This window comes from Rattus norvegicus, chromosome 9 (genome assembly GCF_036323735.1).
Source record: "Rattus norvegicus strain BN/NHsdMcwi chromosome 9, GRCr8, whole genome shotgun sequence".
NCBI lineage: Eukaryota > Metazoa > Chordata > Mammalia > Rodentia > Muridae > Rattus > Rattus norvegicus.
In genome coordinates this window covers 3,735,772-3,754,695 of record NC_086027.1, presented here as the reverse complement: position 1 = coordinate 3,754,695, position 18,924 = coordinate 3,735,772, and the positions used below count along the sequence as shown (strand labels likewise).

The 18,924-nt window shown below is 45.7% G+C and overlaps 1 protein-coding gene across 18 annotated transcripts in view; it reads left to right on the top strand.

Moving 5' to 3' along the window:
• The window catches only part of Tbc1d5 (TBC1 domain family, member 5), a 516,940-nt gene extending 502,276 nt beyond the window's left edge, over window positions 1–14,664 (top strand). For 15 of the 18 annotated variants that reach the window (XM_063267576.1, XM_039084056.2, XM_039084054.2 and 12 more), the window contains one exon: window positions 2,745–5,706. In XM_063267576.1, coding sequence (XP_063123646.1) covers window positions 2,745–3,038 — 294 coding nt within the window. In that variant the 3' untranslated portion in view covers window positions 3,039–5,706. Of the gene's footprint in view, window positions 1–2,744; window positions 5,707–11,945; window positions 12,144–14,291 lie in introns of those variants that run through there. The other 3 variants (XR_005488952.2, XR_010054624.1, NM_001134762.1) reach the window with 3 other exon arrangements.
• Window positions 14,665–18,924: the final 4,260 nt, after the last annotated feature.

The window sequence follows — 18,924 nt, the reverse complement described above, 5'->3', positions numbered from 1 at the left end:
ATGACCCTTCTAGCCTTGCCAGGTATCTAAGGTGTCCATGTTGCATCTAGGGAACCTCAACTCCTGTCTTGGAAATAAAAACAAGTGTTTGTCACTTTGAATAAACTAAAGGAGTCCTTAGTCCGTCCTTGATTTGATGTCCTCTAGAAGTCTTCTTGTGGCCTCTTCTGCTTTTTTTCTTCTGCAGAGGAAGGCCTCTAGCCATCAGTAGGCACTTAAGTCTAGCTTGACTGTGCCACTTCCTTGCCAGGCCTCTCCTGACAGTATGCCCTGGCCTGTACCACTCTCACCAATGGATCACAAGTGATTCTTTTGAAGGTAGTTTTATTTGCAGTGTATTCTGTGTATTCTTTACCTTTGCTCTCTAAGGCTGAGGTCCTTACCATATTCCATGAGTTTAATTATTTGAATCACTAAAAATTGCCCATACCACTGTTCCTAGCTGGCAAGCTTTTTCCTTGACTGTCTGTAAGCCACCCCTGTAAAGCAGTACATATTTGGAAGCCTGTCCTTATTTCCTGTGAGTGAAGAGTAAAATCTATTCTAGAACAGGCCAAGAATCAAAGGCAGCTGCAAAGTCTTTAGAGACAAGGCCAAGGCTGAGGTTCAACTGCAGAGGCAGCTGCACAGTTTCCTTTTATCTCAGTGTCTCCTCAGATGCCCTCTGTAGCTACTTTCTTAGAACATTTGCTGCCTAGAGCAGTCTGACAGTCCCCTTCCGTGTTTAATTTCTTACTGTTGACATAGAGACCTCTGTTCCCAGACTTGCATGATCAAGAAGACAATGTGGGTATCTGGATAGGCAGTTTTCCTTTTCCTAGGTCTAGTGCCCAACTCAGGTCTATTTCTTGAGTGCTTTGAGCTGAAGTTCTCAAGGGCAGGTGTTATTGGCTCAGGGGGCCTATGGGAAGAGACTGCTACAAAGCCAGCCTAGAGAGAACTCCTAACCATAGAACTGCTCCTGCCCACACACTGTGCTTCTTCAGCGCTCAGCAGGGGGCTCTGAAGAGGCCTTCTTGCATGAGGACACAAGTGCATCATGCACTAATATTTCCTAGGGCCCTGCATGCAGTATAACTGGGATGCACGTCTATCAAGGTTTAAAGTCACATGGAGGACATCTAGCTCCTGGAACTGTACTATACCATCTGGCCGTTTGTCAGACAGTAGTGTACTGCGCAGGGTCTCAGAGCACTAGAGAGCTGCTATGGGGTGCTCACGTCAGTGCCTCCTGTAGTCAAGTTTCTGTTTCTGTTGTTTGATTAAGCACAATGTCCATCCTTGGGACACAGCATATAACTCTTTACAGAAACTGACCATCACTCTTCTTAGAGGACGGAGCATCTGCATTAACACACCAGCTGTGACCTTGTCTTCCCTGTCTGTCCAAATCAAATCACATATTTAGGTCTGGTAGACGTAAAGCGATAGCATTGGTCAATGCCCCTTGAGCTTCATAAAAGCTTTGATTGCACTGTGCGCCCCATTGAAAGAAATGAGTCTCTGTTCCATGTAACTTACATATGTGAGGCTTTGTGGTTAACTAAGATTTGGGAATCTAAATAGAGTGGGGACCAGCCATGCCTAAAAGTCCTCACAGCTGCTTCTATGGTTAGGACTGCTGGCCTGGCACGTTGCCAGCATCTCGTTTGGTTAAGGCTTTGTCCCTGGGATATTACAAAGCTTAGATCAGTCTTGGACAGTAGTTTTTTTTTCCCTTAGAGACCTTGATGCCATTTCAACCAAAACATTTAAAGCCTCTTAGACATTTTTATCTGAGTCCCCATAGTCAAGCTTGCAATTAGGATATTATTGTCTACAAATTGTGGCAAAGTTCTAATTCTCCTCAAGTCTTTGCCCTGTTTTTCCTCAAAAAATGGCAGTGGAATTTTTAAATCCTTTTGAAATCACTGGAAGGACTCACTTTTGGGAGATTGGGAACTACAGGGCAAGATTACAGCTCTGCTAACTAACTTTATTTTGCCAGACAGGGTCTCACTCTATAGGCCAAGCTACTCTCTAAGTGCTAGGATTAAAAGTGTGAGCCACCATTACCAGCTAACCCAAAATCTTTATGTCTGCCCACAGATAATTAGAGTCTGTCAGCTGGGACATAAAAGTCTACTTAAAGTTTTGTAAAGCAGAAAATAATTGTGGACTAAATCAGTGCGATGCGTTTCCCCACTGAACTATGTTTTCCTTGATTTTCCTATTTCTTTTTCTTGACTTACACTTTATCCCTGGTACCTACCAGTTTCCGCCATTGCTCCAGGAGACCCACACATGTGCACCCAAGATTCGATAGCCGTGAGATAGCACAGTCACTCCAGGTGTGGTAGCGCACACTAAAAAGCCTCTTTTGTGAGTCTGCACATACATAATACTGTAACCACAGAGCAGGAGGGGTGTGGGCCTCACCTGTCTCACAGAGGTGAGATTTAAGCTTACAAGGGATTCTGGTAAGACCGGTACCAGGAATGGCACCTATGGCCTGGTGGCCAGCTCCTGGGCTGGCCCTCCTACAGCGGGGAAGCTGCCTTTCCTTGCAGCATCAAACAGGAACTTGGTTTTTGTCTCCTGGGAAGTGTTTGGTTTCAGAGGGGCTCACAAGGCCATACTAGCTCAGCACCACCGCCTCATGTCTGGGCTCCAGGCCTTGAAGCAGGACCACCCAGGCCTCCTCTGTTCAGTGCTGTCAGTCACTCCTGCAGTCACACTCTTTCTCCTCTGGTTTTACTTCACAGGCCTCTTCAGAGATGCCAGGGTGCACAGGTGGAGCGACCTCAGACGACTTCATTCTGGTTTCTAAAGAAGATGAGGGGCGCCGTGCGAAGGAGGCCTTCTCAGGCCAGGCCCAGCCCCTGCTCACCCTCAGAAACACGTCTGGGAAAAGTCGAGTCCCAACCTGCTCCCCACTGGTGTTCTCAGACCCACTGATGGGCCCAGCCTCAGCCTCCTCCAGCAACCCTAGCTCCAGCCCAGATGATGACAGCAGCAAGGACTCTGGCTTCACCATCGTGAGCCCCTTGGACATCTGAACACAGGGACCCACTATCGGAGACCCTCCTGAACCAGTGTCTCTTTCTCAGCATGCTTTCACATTGGTTCAACACCCTGGAACTCTTTACAAAGAGGCAACTGTGCTTCTTCTAGTGCACTATGTTTACCAAAATGCAGATCAAGTTTTCCAGGCCCTTAGCTGACCCTGTGACCTTGCTCCCATTAGAGCCAGGTCAGGTCCCCTGCTCCATATCCACTGTCAGACACACCAGTCCACAACAGAGCCACGTCTCTTCCATCCCCTCCCCAGAAGCTCTGCCAATTTACTCTCAGAAGGAGAAGTTGGTTATCAAACTGCAGCACAGGAACTTGTGCAAAACTCTGGCGGGCAGCCTCACTCCAGCCTTGGAGCCCAAACACAGACTAGCCACACAGGGAGCAGAGCAAGTGGCTCCCAGGGCTGGAGTCCGAGAACTGTAGGAGCAGGGTCTCAGATTAGGGATCAGATTCTTGTCTGACACAAATGTATTTCTGGACCCTGTGCTACGTAAGCTTCAGCCACCACTGTTCCTCCTTGAACAACTATTTCTGCTTCTGGAGTCCCCACAGCCAGGAGTGCAGTGGCTACACAGAGGAGAACCACATTCACACCACCCAGAGTCAGCACTGCACAGTCCCTTCCGTGGGAGCAGGCTTCCTGTAGAACATTCCACGTGCCACTAGGATGCAGGGCTCCTACTCAAGCCTCTCCATTAGAGCTCAGCGGTAAACTCTATCCAGACACTGCAAGGACGGGCCTGCCTGCCTCAGGGCCCTGCCTGGGGTGGGTCTATTGGCCGAGTACAGAGCTGTATTGGACACAAAGCTAGGGACAGTGGAGATTTTGATAGAGGTAGCATCTGTTAGATGGTCCTCCTCAGAGAGCAGCTGAGCCCCTGTTAATAGGATTGTAACTCTGTACAGACAGAAATGCTAATGTCACGATACTCCCCATCTTAGAAAAGGAGATGTTCCAGTCAGCTCTGCCAGCCTGCCCTGAACTGTACTGGATAGCAGGGCTGATGACTCGCTCACATGGGAGCAAGGCTCAGTCGGGGCCTCATGAATTCTGCCCCCTGCCTCTGACCAGTCCTCTCAGCATTCTGAGGAGCCTGCTGGCACACGGCCCTCGAAGATGCTCTGTAAGACCCAGGGCCACCATATAACAGGCCCCCAGCCGCTGAGGGAAGACTGTCGGCAGCCACTCCACTTGAAGGCTTGACTTAAGGTGTCAGTCAGTACCTTAGACCCAGGGCAGGAAGTATTGACTCATCCCTCCAGGTCTGGACAGTGCTGCCCTGACTGTCACAGCTGAGGCCCTGTTTCGTCATTTCCTTTGCTTTGAGAGTAAGGGCCATAGATGACTGTCACGGGCTCCCCACCAGGCCAAGAAGGTGGTCTGTGGCTCCTGCCATTTGAATGGGCATTTCAGAGTCCCTCGACCTACCTGCCCTGCCCATGCCCATGATGTGCCCCCCATCCTGTGCTTGTGTGGGTGCCACATGAGAACCCCCAGGTCCACACTGAGATGTCTCTATGGTCCCTAGTCAGGCCCCTCTCTCCTGGGAAGATCCAGGGTTGGAGAGCTCTCTGGTCTAACAGACTCCGCCCTTGGTTGATGAACATCGCTTCCTTTTGTCCTGCATTGCTGGTGTGGACTGCGTTCCTCCGCTGTCCTATCAGGTACTTCTGTCTAATTGTACATTTCAAAGTCCTGGATATATGGAACTTTTTTCTTTAACCACATGGTAATCATCAGTTTTAATCTCTCACATTTTGATTATAGCAGCTAAATACAGTTTTCTATATGCCAAGCTTAGATTAAGCCCCACTGTCATCTGCTTTTTTTACACACGTCTGTGTTTCATACAGTCCTCTTTTATCAGAGCGGGCAGTAAGAGGTAAAGCACATCTGTGCTACAGAGGGTCACAGACTTGCCTTGTCTCCCAGTTGTGCCTCCGTTCGCTTCAAGGGGCCTTCCTGGCTTAGTTTGTCAAGATGGCCTGCTGTTCTGCACTAACTGCAACTTGAAGTGATCACACTGCTGACCAGCGTAACTCTTGAGGGCAGCCGCCTCCCTGGATGGAGCCTGCTTCTGGTAGGGATGCCTCTCCTCCGCACAGGTGTTCTCCCTGCTGGACGAGCTTGCCCGCCATGCCTTTGGTGTTGGAAAAACTGAATAAATGCAAAACCTCCAGCTTAATCTGCTGGTCAATACGGATTGCTTTTGGCTAAAAGTTCTGCCAGTGGCCACTAAGGGACAAAGTGTGGAACACCTGTGGCCCTGCATCAGCCAATGCCATCTCTCTCCCCTGGGAACACAGTCCTGGCCTCGGCATTTACGCACAACAGGGATTTCTGGGAAATGGGGAGGGAGGCCACGTGCACGGAGAGCTGTGGGGCAGACTCCACACAGGTCACTTGGCCTCCTGCATGTTAAGCTGAAAACTGTTTTCTGTCTTGTTGAAAAGAGCTGTCATTCAGTAGCCAAACTGGTGTAGATGTCGTCCTTCAGTTCATGAGGCTCAGCTCACCTAGTCAATGTCCCAGCAGTGACAACAATGTCCTCATGGGCCTTCATGCGGGGACTCACACTGATGGAGGAAAGACTCCTCCTTTGGCAGGGTGGCCCCGTCTGATGTGTACTAATAAAGGACTGATGAGAACTGGGGTATCCACTTCTTCCAGTCACCCAGCTCTGGGGTCAGGCGAGCATGGAGGTGCCTGGCCAGCAGGGCTGGTGTTGGCCGTGCCTCAGCCTCACCTGCATTTCTTTCCTTTGCACATGGGCAGCCTTCATAGCCTCCTGAGATTGCTTCCTAACCACCAAGACAACAACAATGCTGCTCCCACTTGTCATCCCAGCGAGGGTTACACAGGTTAAGACATGTATTTAAGAGTGAGCCTCCAGGGGTTGGGGATTTATTTAGCTCAGTGGTAGAGCGCTTGCCTAGCAAGCGCAAGGCCCTGGGTTCGGTCCCCAGCTCCGAAAAAAAAGAAAAAAAAAAGTGAGCCTCCATTTCAGGAGTGATTGTGGGTCTGGAGGAAGGAGTCCCACCACGTACACTGGCATGTGGACCACAGAGGCCTCCTGATGTGGGGCCACAGCCTGCAGCTGGCCCTTCCCTCCCTAAGCCAGTCCCCTGCAACATACACTTTGCGGCAGGATCAGGAGAATCGAGGTGGTCAGAGCACTGCGCACCTAGAGTGACACATAGGGTGGATGGAGAGTGCAGAAGGGCACTTGTGCCTCACATGAAGCCACTTAACATGTACATGTCAGGGCCCCAGCCTAGCCAGCCAGTGGACACAGCATGTCTCAGCAGCCACAGCCACCCCTAGGGTACAGGGACCAGCTCACTTGTCCCCAGCTGACTAGTGTTCTAGGAATTTCTTCCTACCCAGCTCAGCTCTACCTGAGGATGCTCAGAGGATCTGGGGTTTGAACCTCACTTCTACCTCGGGGACATCCTAGGCTAGGGCTAGCTGTTTCCCTGAGTTTCCTGTCAGGCTGGGCTCCTGTTGCAAGTCCCCCCTCCCCCCCGTTGAACTTACTCTTGCAGCGCCACTCTTGCAGCGCCATCCTTCCTACTTCCAAGCGTAAGGCTGAGCCTGGCTTGAAGGGAGAAACAGCCTAAGTGCCAGGCTAGGTGGCCGTCAGGCAAGACAGGACTGCCCTGTTCAAAACGCAGGAGCAATTACACAGGGCCCAACCAAAGCCAAGACGGCCTCTCTACATGTTTTTTAATCCAGGTCTACCCAGTTACAAACTGGCCTCTGTGACTGATGCCCTGTTGAAGTGGCTTCTAGCACTCCAAAGTAGAACACTGAAGTTTGCATCTGCCAGCCACCATACTCCTAAGCATCTATGCCATTGGGCACTTCTGAACTCTGAGCACATCTGTGGTAACGACAGAAGTCATCCCAATGTAGAGGACCCCTTCCACAGCTGCCCATTTGTGTCTACAGAGATACAGATTGCTGGGCACCCATGAAGAATGAGGGCTCAAGGCGCACCATGGCCCCTTAAATCCCAGAAAGGGTAGGAGGGACATGTCTGTGCAGGAAAGGCACACATACACAAGGGCAGCCCAGATGAAGGCCTCCTTCCTGCCTAAGAGGAGAAACAGAGTCTGGAGTCAGCCACGTGCCCCATGTGGTGAGCGGTGGGCACACCTACTTCATGCTCAGGAAATGCTGGGCACTGGTTTCATGGCAGTTTTGTTAGTTGTATCCCACAGACACTTGCTGTAGGGGGTGGCCCCTCACCAAGGACTGACCATTCGGTGACAGCCAGTGGATCACACTCAGACCACAAGGGTCATAGGAACCCAGTGTCAAGATTCTGGCTGTGGTTAAGGAAACTGAGGGAAATGGAGCAGCAATGAAGCTGCCATCTTCCTGTGAAAGAATTTCAGTTAGAACCACCATGCAAAGATATGATCATTCACCAACCTTCCCACAGCATCCTTGACCCTCAACATGGCATAGCCACCTGCTGCCTCCTTGTCCCCTCCCTTGGTCCACAGCCACTCAGCCCCGTCCTCACTTTAACTCATTAGAAATAAGGACTAATTGTCCTTATCCGTCTGCTTGGTGTGGCCAGTGAGTATCCCCCAAGTCTTCAGCTCACCCTCCAATAAAAACAGAAGCCACCTCTTCATCCTGTAGAGTTACATTCCTACTCCAGCCTACCTCACACCAAAGCCATACCCATCCCACTTCCTCTTCTTGAACCCTGCTCCCCAGCCTCCCCTGCAGAAGTGCCAACCCACATTGCATCCTGAGATCTTACTGTTCGGTTTCTCTTTGCCTGTGCTACCGTTCACCCTGAATGACCCAAGTCCTGACTGAATGTACTGCCGACATAGACATTGCCAGGTTGAGAACTCCAAGACCTCAGCCGATCCAGGTGGCAAAGACTTACCTGGGTGAAGCACTGAGGAAGAGCAAAGCCTTCTTCCTGAGTCCAAGTATCAGTGGTTATGGCTGACTGGCAAAGATGTTTACAGCCTGAGCCTGCCTCCAGAGACCTGCTTCAGGGACCAGACAACCCCTCCCTCTGTCTGCCTAATGAACAGTTTGTTGGTAGGGCGGTAGCTGACTTCCAGCTGTACTGTGTGGGTGCCGGTGTGTCCTGTTCCCTTGCTTCTCCTAGAGTCCAGGATCCAGACACTAGAGCATAGCACACAACCGAGCCTTTTACATCACAAGCAGACTGACCGTGGAAGTGGACTTAAGTTTGGGGGATGGGTAATTATGCAGTAGCGGGTGTATTTCTCCCATGTCCAAATTAGTGGTACTTCTCTCTGAGCTGTCTTGAGAAGCCTTGCGCAGGCTTCCCCTGCTGCTCCTGTGTCTGTTCACAACAGAGTCAGCGGTCACCATGTCCTCCCTGGAGACAGAGCCATACTTCAGCTACTACTGTTCATTGAGGACCCGGCATATGTCAAACCCTGCCCAGAGCTGAAGACTCACTGTGAAAAGATGGGTCTCCAGCTTTTGGGAACTTAGTCTAGCCAGAGAAATGTAGGGCTCAGCAGATGAGCAAGCCGGGCACAGGCAGCAATAGTGGGGTAGAAAGGCGACTACCACTTTGCTCCAGCCTGGAATGGAACCTAATGTTGGGTCTGTCAAGCCTGCCTGCCTCAGTCACCCTGGAGATGTCTCTCTCCCAGTGAAGAGGGACACTGTGGCGGTAGCTCTGAAGCCCATTTCCCCAAATCTGACAGGCGGGGGTGCTTGGCTCCCTGCGACAACACTGTATGTGGTTATAGCTGGTTGTCACCCACATAACTCGCAGGCAGGTATTGTATGGCTGTCTTGGACACTGCCCAGCCCTGAGGCCCACCTCTGACCAAGGAAGCCTGGGGTAGGTTCTGGACTCCAGGTTTTGCATAGCAGCAGCAGCAGCCTCTGGGGCGGCTTCAACAGCAGACCCACTCCGGTCCTGACCCTCTGGCTGGTCCCCTAAAGAAGGAAAGTGCACTAGAGAGAGGGCTCAGTGGTTAAGAGCACTGGCTTTTCTTCCAGAAACCCAGCACCCACATGGCAGCTCACAAGTGTCTGTAACTCCAGTCCCAGGGGATCTGACACCCCCACACAGGCATACATGTTGGCAAAACACCAATGCACATGAAGTATAAATAAAACTTTTTTAAAAAATTAAAGGCTTAGGAAGGAAAGTTCTAGGCTAGCAAATGTGTGAGGCCTAGAGCTGTGACGGTGAGAGCAAGGCTGCTGCTGACTTCTCAGAATCCTGTTTCTCAGAGATTCAAAGAAAGCCTGTAGCAGGCACTGCAGAGAGGCTAACCACAAGGTCACCTAGAGGTGGCCAAGCAACAGCCAGCATTGTGCTCCCTGAGCTGCTCTGGGAACTGAGCCATACAGAGCCACCCCACCTTGGGGTTTGGTCAGCCAGGAAACAGTGGCCTCCTCCCACCCATCATGAAAGTAAGGAGGTCGTCTCCCTCATTCTAAGGTGACCGTGACGCAATTTAGATTCCCTTTCTACATGCATACATGTGAGGAAGCTTTTACAGTAGTAAGTTTCCATGTGGCTTTGTTGTCCCTCCCTATCCCTCCTTTACCCTGTCCCCTCTATTTAACCCTGCCTTATAGCCTTGTGGGGTTGTTGTTGTTGTTGTTTTATTGGTGGTAGTGGTGGTGTTTTGTTTTGTTGTTGTTTTGTTTTGTTTTGTTTTTGCTGTGAAGAGACATCATGACCAAGGCAACTCTTATAAAAGAAAACATTGGGGCTGGCTTACGGTTTCAGAGGTTCAGTCCACTGTCATCATGGCAGGAAACATGGAGGCATAGAGTTGGAGAAGGAGCTGAGAGTTCTACATCTTGATCCACATGCACAAAAGGAGACTGTATCAATGAGTCTGAGCATGTGTAACCTCAAAGCCTGCCCCCACAGTGACACACTTGCCCCAGCAAAGCCATTCCCCACAGACCAAGCATTCGCACGCATGAGTCTAGGGGGGCATACTTTCCTGTTTTCCTGCTTGCACCATCTCTGAGCTCCTTCCCTCCCACCCTCCTTTGCTCGTCTCTGCCATCTTTGCTGTTTGCTCTAGTACCTCACTCTGGTCACTGGACTCAGTCCCACAGAGATCTGAATGGTTTTGGGCACAGATAATATTAGACAATACAATACTGTTTCATTCTAGAAAACACCTGGCTCTGGAGTTGAGTTAAGGCCCTTTCTCTCCAGACTAGAGCAAACTTATTTAAAAGTTTTCCTCAAAGTCTCTGTCCTGGATCAGGCAGGCTGCCTGACTCTGACAGGAAGAAGGGAAGCAAACCAGGAAAAGGCACCATGAGCTTTAGAGCAGCTAGAAGTGAACTAACCCCAATAGGGACTGTGGCTGCTTGGCTCTTACTCCTCTTGCTTCACTCAACTCTGAACATTCCCCTCTTGTACCTCTAAAACATTTTCTAAAATAAAAGCTTTATGTCACAATGTGTATCTCAGGATTTGTAAGTTCACTGGTTGTAGTTTTAAAACTTCTTTAGAATCTGTAACAAAAAGTTAGCTAAAACTATAAAAATTAATTGTGTGTGTGTGTGTGTGTGTGTGTGTGTGTGTGTAATCTTAGTTTGCTACTGCATATTTGTATATGTATTTTGGATTAACTATTGTTTAGGAAAAATGGATATTTTTAAAAGAAAAAAAATGGGTATATGCCTGACGGGCTTACCTTGGAGTGCTTGCAGCCATCTTTACTGAGGTTAGAGATATACTTACTATGTAACTCCATCTTGAGTAAGATGACCTCGTGGTATAAACCAACTAAGGCAGCATCTACAATAATACTGAGCCTCCGCTGTTTATGTCTTCTAAGGAGACAACAGCAAGTCTCCAAGATATTTTGGATTCAGACAAGACTTTTGTATAATGACTTTTATCCCTAGAATAAAAGTTTTAGATAATGAACAACATATATTTGGTGAATAAAATATGTTTGATTAAGATTCATGAGCTCCTAAGGTTATAATGGTCTACTCAGATTACAGAAACGGACTGAGAGACACATGTTTAACCCCGTTGCTAGCTGTGCTCAACACCAGGCCTCTAAAATTTTTTAGATAAAGAATGACATATGTTTGATGGATATGTTTTTTTTTTATAGATAATGTTTTTATACACAAGGTTTTATAGATAAGGTTTAATTCCTAAGGACTATTGAGGCTAACAGAGGCGCAATTGAAGGTATGTGTCTTGTCCTTTGTCTTTCATAGCTTTATTAAGCTTTAGCAATTTGGATATACTTAACTGCAACATTCTGTAGAGTTACATGAGGATCAGGAAAGCAAGGATCCCAGTCTCTCTGTGGAATAGATCTGTGGTTTAGAGTTATGTTTTATGCTGAAGGATCCTCAATTAAAATTTCTACTCAAAATTTTGAGGCTCAGACGTAACAGGGATAAAACTAAATGAAATCCTAATTTTATAAAACCTACTGACTTGTAAAATGTTAAACATAATTAAGACAAGCAAGTTAATGGTCTTATAAGTAATCGAATTCTTTCACATGCTCAGAATCATGCTTGTAGTTATCCTAAGTACAAATGTAATTCATTTACAGAGACAAGCTTTAGTCTTCTGTATATGCTATCATATATGCTACCAAGGTTCCTGAAGAATGTAACTAAAAACAAAAAAAGTTTGTTTGGAATCAGATATACAGAGCAGATTAGATGATGACCTTCAAACCTCTCAGTGATATGCTAAGTGTGGCCTTTGACAGCAGCAGCTAAAGCTATCTCCAGAGAAGACTCCACCTGGAAATGCTAGCACTGAACAAAGAGCTGCCCCATACCTTGTCTGCCACCAGGGCTTTCCCCAAAACTATGGACACTTTTGAGTTAACTGACCTACTCTGCCTTATCAAACTAGGTCAGTTTTCCTGAGTCCCTCCACCACAGAAAAATCTCTCAGACCTTTTGGGTCTGGCAGCTGAAGAGTTAATGCTGCCCTGTATGTCAGCCAAAGACTTAAATGCTGCCCCAAGTGAAGCCAAAGACTGAAGATCTCTACCCCAGCGAGGCCATAGAGATTGCCGTAGAAGAGCCAGGATCGCTGTCCAGACAGAGTGTAAGTGTCATTTTAATTCGTACAGAGGCTATTTTAATTACACTTGCTGCTCAGAGGTACCCTTCTCAGATCTCTAATGGTGTTGGCTAACTATAGCTTTATCGGTTTAGCAGCAGCAAGCAAACAGCTCCTCCCCAAGCCTACAGCTGCCTGGTCAGTCCATTTCATATGTAAAAATTAGGTCTTTTTCTAGAGCCACTAGATCTTCTACTGAGAAAGGCAGACTCAATGGCTTCACACAGAGATAAACTTAAAAACAGGTTTCATTGAAAAAACAAACTCAAGCTATCAAAGTACTGTTATAACAAAAAGGTTATTTTTTACTATTCCTTTATTAAAAGAATTGCTTTTCAGTCACTGCTCTCAGTAATCAACTAGCTTTGAAGCTCCATGGTGGGGACTGTATATTGATTGATATTGGTTGTAGGTGCCACTGAACCGAGAGAAGCTCGCCAAGATGCTAAGCCTTCATTTCCCCCAAGGAATAGAGGGGGTCAGCCTTCTTCGAAAAGATTGACCTCCCCCCCCCCAACTAGCTCACTCCAGTTACTTTATTCAATCGACACACAAGATTAATTGGGGCTGGGAACAGTTCCAACTGCCAAAGTTATCTTGCCCTTGCTGCAGACAACCCACACAGATCTCAGTCCCTTGGACCATGGCTAGCTATAATCAAAAGTAAGAACTCCAGGCTTGCCAGGATCTGTGCAGCTGTAAGCTCTAGCATAGCACCTAGTGCAACTTTCCAGGAAGACAACATTTCTTATAGGTTCAAACAGTCTCAAAACAATTTCTCAGCCTCCACTGATTAACCCAAATATAGCAAAGGCTTTGTTGGTACATTTCACTCAAATCCAGACATAATGGCTTTACTATACATATCACTATACACCTATGTCCTGTGGTAAATAATTAGATTGGGGTAAAAAGGGTTTAAAGTTTATGTATGTAAGGTAATAATTTAAGGTGTGTAAATGCATGTAAAGAACTAAGTTGTGAGGGTCTAATAAAATGATTTGAGGAATGTAAGTGCAAGTTGTAAAGATCTAAGGAGGTGATTTACATTAAAAAATGAGGGTTAAAGATGATTTATGATGTTAAGACTTCGAAAGTTCAGAAAGTGAACATTAATTAATGGAGTTAATTAATGAAAATTAATGAGAATTATTAACGAGTAGCCAAGAAGCTATTAATATAATCTTTGGTAAAGCATTGGCTAATATTAATATAGTCAGTCTTCAACTTTTAAAATTCCTTTGGTTGTTTTCTAAATGTGTTAAGCCTCTGACTTGCAAAAAAAAAAAAAAAAAAGACTCCACCATTTTGGACCAAATTTGAAGTAAGCTTTAGTAAATATTGACCAAGAGATGGACTTTGGTCAGGACCATTTCCCAGAACTTCCCAACTGAGAATGGCTTCGAGCCAAGTGTTGCAGGGACTTATATAGACACTGTATTTTCCCATAAGGCTTTGTTATTCCCCAAGAACTACAATTCCCAGCATTCCTGGAAGTTACTTGGTTGGTTCCTGGTTGGTTACTTGTTGGTTGGTAACTTACAGGTTAATTTTGGACATTACAAATATAGACTTAAAATTGCTTCTCATTATATTGAATACATCCCCGTCCAATCTATATTCAACCAGTCCTTTGGACAGAAGAAAGAAGTTCATGCTTTTAACCCAGAACCATCTTTTTGGGTCCTCAAGCTTTAGCTATGCTCAAGGCCTGATTCTACTCCAGCTATTTGCAGACATTGCTTTTGCCACAATGAGAACTTCAGATTATTTAATCTGTATTTCAGAGAGATACAGATTAAAGACAGGGTTCATGCTAATGTAACTAAAGCTTTCAACTCTTTTTTGCAAACTTTTTAAAAATTCATATACATTTGAGAGTCATGACTTATATCTACCTCTCACAGGGCAAACAGACCCCAGATAAACACCCCTGCGAGTCAGCAGCTTAAACCTTCTCACCTACTGTCTATCCCTGGTCTTGCGACTCATTTTACCACCACCCCAACTACCAGGACCACAGATCTAGAAAGTTCAAGTATGCCCAAGATAAAGAGTCTATCCTAAGCTCTGTAATTTTTCTTTCTGTCCCTAGTCTATACGTGTCCCCACAGATTTTCACTCTACTTACAGATACCATCCAGGGATCAACTGCAGCCTGCAAACTGCTCTAACGTGACCTACAACATTGTCCTGCAGAACCAGTGAGCCCTGGACTTGCTGAGAGGCAGATGTAAACCAGGACATCTTGTCGGGGACCGGACTGCCGGACTAAGCAAAGCTAGTGCCCTGCCCTGAGCAGATTCCTGAGAAGGGCTTGACCTTTTCAAAGAAAGAACATGTCCCCAAGACTGCTGCCTCTTTGTCTAAGGAGGATATCTTGCAATTTAATGATTCACCTTATGTCCTTGGGCACTTCCCAGTACTCCCCCTGCCCTAAGCTTCGATTCCTGCTTCAGAGTTTAAATGCTGTACATTCCTCTCAATAAACAGACCTTGACAAGGACACTGCTTGGACTCGCTCCTCTTTCTTGCCCATTCTCCCGCAGGTATGGGTCCCCCTCGACTCCCACAAATAACTGGGTCCCCGCTGGCGGGGGCAACATTTGAGTGGAAGAAAGCATCAAAAATATATATGAGTTGCTCAAGACGCTACAGCCTCCAGGGGCTGTCTCTTTTGCAGAACTCTCTCATTTTGGTCTACCTTGGTCTTATGGCTTGTACATCTCCTTGGCGCACTGATCTCTACATTCTTTGTAATAATGATCATCCCCTGTTATTTCAGGCAAAAAAAATTATCAAAATTATCCAATGGTCAGTAAAACAGATGCTTATGACAAAATTTCCTCAGGTCTCTTCCATCACTGACTTGAGCTCCAACTTTGGACCAGCATTCTAAACTTCTCCAAAGTGTCCAGCCCTTCACTAGCTCAAGGTGGTCCTGCAGAACCTGGGCAGAAAACCAGATATCTTCTGCCATGGCCTGACTCCCTTCCCCATTCCCTGCCTTTGACTAGCATTCCATCCTTCCTGGGCCCTGACAAAAGTGTTCTAGTTACATCTGAGAAGCAGTGACAGAGATTACGTCACCTTCCATCGTCACCAAAGATCGGTTTGCCAGAGACTTTGAAGCATTCAGCCCCATACAAAGTGTCTCTATCATACTCCTCCACTCAGGACCCAAGGGTCCATACAGAAGTCTATCATACTCCTCCACTCAGGACCCAAGGGTCCATACAGAAGACAAGTCAGACAGATTGTAAGAGCCACAGATGGCGGATGACTCCAAGAAAACTGTTTTCATGCTGCAGGAGATTTGATCACGCAATGAACCCCAAGATTGTGTTATTTACTGAAAAAATCTGTTTCTAGTGGTAGTGTGGCTCAGCTCTAGCACACATTTTTAATCCAAGATGTTCCTGCTTGGAAATTGTAAACAGGGTTACAATATTGTAACAGGCACAACCATACAGAGAAATCACACTAGCTGTGAAAAAGTGAAAAGCCATCATGTTTGGGAAGTCATCAAGGAGAGAGTTAAGGATGGAAATATAAGGTGTTAGGACCCTGCATAGTGCTACTTTAGGTGGATTGAAACAAAATGCAGAAAATGAAAAGATAAATGACTTAGTTGAGATGATTGGCATAATATTGATTTAATTACTATCAGTCTGGTAACTCATATTTTATCCTTAATAACCATAGTTGTTTTCTTGTGTGTGTGCCAAATATAAAAAGTGGATTGATAGGATACAAGTCTTAGAACAACTTACAAATGAAGAAGAGAAAAACCTACTGAGCTACCACATAGGGAAACTGAGGAGGGTGACCCAAGATTGTTAGAAAACCAATATTAATTGATCCAGCTACTATACAAGAACTACCACTAGATGATAGGCACCCCCAAGGCTATGAGGAAGATAATTGGAATCCTATAGCCATGTTAGACTTCAGGAGATTCAAGGAATCAATCATTTCATATGGTGTGCATTCACCCTATGTGAAGCAAATATTAACTTCATGAACAGAATTATCCCCCAAGATTGGAAAGATTTGGCAATAGCAATATTGGAAGCTGGTCCTTAGTTACAATGGCAAACATGGTGAAAAGAGGAAGCTAGGGCCATAGAACAGCGACATAAGACTAGAGGTGTTAATATTTCCCAAGTTCAGTTGCTAGGTGAAAGTCAATATTCTGAGCTACAAAGGAAGCTTTGAATTTGATAATCACACCTTGGTGCTATGTCATTTAGCAGCTTTAAATGCTTGGGACAAGTTTGAAGAATCAGGAAAGAGGTCAGAGTCACTTATTAAAATTATACAAGACCCAAAAGAAACCTTCACAGTTTTGTTTTGTTTTGTTTTTTCGCAAAATTGCTTATGAAAAAAATCCAAAGAGGAGATTCTGTTAGTTATCTAGGATATAAGATAGGGTTACAGAAAATCCAATCACAGAAAGTACAAATCAGGAAAGATCAATTACAAACTCTTAAAGATTTTCACAAATAAAAAATTGCTAAGAGATATTAACTAGCTATGGCCCACAATTGGTTTAACTACTCAAGAGCTAAGTAATTTATTTCAAATCTTACAAGGTGATAAGGACTTAAATAGTCCAAAAAAATTATCAGTTGAGGAGAGAAGTGACTCTGGTAGAAAAGAGTTACTGGATGCAAGCGTGGCTTGTAAGATCCAAGGTTTGATTGTGTTTTAGTTATTTTGCTTTCTACTCACTCTCCCACAGGAATTCTTATACAGAGAGGAGTGAAAGACCCCCAGAGAGGACCATTCCCTCAGGAGGAGACCCAAGCGCCCAATGACCGAGCTGAGGCCACTCGGATGCAATCAGCAAGAGGGTTTATTGGAAAACACAGGTACCTGCGGGCACACAGTCTCTTCGGAGGACTTGCGCGCCCAGCAGCTCCAGCATGGGGCTTTTATAGGGTTTGGGGAAGCAGAAGCAGGCATACAGAAGCAGATGCATAGTTACGGGGATTGGTGGATTCAAACGAGGCACATAGACATGTTCACATATGATTGGCTATTTCACATGATGAGGTAATAAGGTATAGCTACACACATTGGCAGGTTTGGGGCGTCCTGAATGTCGGGGGCTTATCTCTTCCTGCCAGGTGGCCTGTGAGTCAGATCAAGTACTCCTGGTCTGTTCTGCATTCCTTTCCTTTTATGGTCTGTTAGTTTTACCAGTGACTCGGCCCTAGGTATCTGGGCATGCCTGGGCATGTTCAAGCCTGTTGCAGCTCTGAGTTAAGACTCATGGGGAGCGGTCTTTCAGGATAACATCTTAGACTAGGTCATTTTGTTGTTGTTGTTGTTGTTGTTGTTGTTGTTGTTGTTGTTTTAGCTCACAAACAGAGTAAAAGATTAAAGACCTATGTAGAAACAGTTTCTGAATTGATTCTGGATTGAAAATGACACTTTGTCAATTAGCAGGAATAGACACAGCAGAAATTGTGATACCTTTGACTAACACTGAAATTGTCCCATTATGAGTAGAAAATGAACCTTGGCAAAGAGCTTGCAGTAATTTTTTGGGGAGATTAACAACAAATATCCAAAAAGCAAGAGACTTCAGTATATGAAAAGAGCTAATTAGATTCTCCCTCATATAGTAAAGAGACAACAATTTCTGGAGCCCCTACATTCTAATGCAAATAAATCAGGATAGAAGGTTATAAGTCAGGGAAAATAAGTAATGTTGCTCAGAGCCCTTATGATTCAGATAAAAAAATCAGAGCTGTATATCATTCTTACTGTATTAGATTTTTCCTGAATCTCTTAATATGGTTACTGATTCTCAATATGCAGAAAGAGTGGTTTACATATTGAAACTCCTAAACTCATTCCTGATGGTTCAGAATTAATTTTGCTACAACTACAACATCTAATAAGAAATAGAAATCATCCACGGTATATAACACATATAAATCCCATACAGGTCTACTAGGCCCTCTGGCCCAGTGTAATGATGAAATTGATCAGCTATTAGTAGGGAATGTCTAGAAGCCTCAGAGTTTCATTAAGAAACACTGTTAACAAAAAAGGTTTGAAGAAAGTATTTTTCCTACCACTTGGTAACATACTGTTGTGGTTTGTCCTGGAGTTACCTGTATTTTGATGCTAATTCCGCTGCCCCAGGACTCGGGTGACTACTTCAAAACCTTCTCCCCATTTAATTTGTAAAATAAAGGAGAGAGCAGAGGAAGGGAAATTGGAGGAGAAGAGAAGAGAGAAGGGGTGAGGGGTGGAGAAAGATGGAGCTGAAGCACATGACCTCAAGTTATGAGGGATTTCACAGCCGGGGAACAGGACAGTGTAGAGGTAGGTCTGCCCAGTCTAGCCTCGAGCTTGTACTCATATTAACCGAGTTGTGTTTTCTTTGCACGGGCATATTCGGGTTGGAGAGGCTACTGCAACAACATACCAAGGAAATTATTAAGGCTATGCCCTACTTCGTCTTTGTATAACCAAATTCCATTACCATAAGCTTCATCCAGCTCCCTGTACATGTTTTGAAGCAGGTTACTAGGAAGAGTTTGTACCTTGGATGTACTTAATAGAGCATGGAGGTCCTCAAACCTTTCTGACGTCTGCTGTACATAGCACTTAAAATATTTTAAGTTGTCTATCTATTGCTAACAGTAACCTTTGAGATCTCTAAGAAGATGATGGGGTCCTGCAATGATGAATCTACCTGGATCGTGGTTGTGCTAACCACTGAGAAAAACTGCCCCACTCCCCGTCT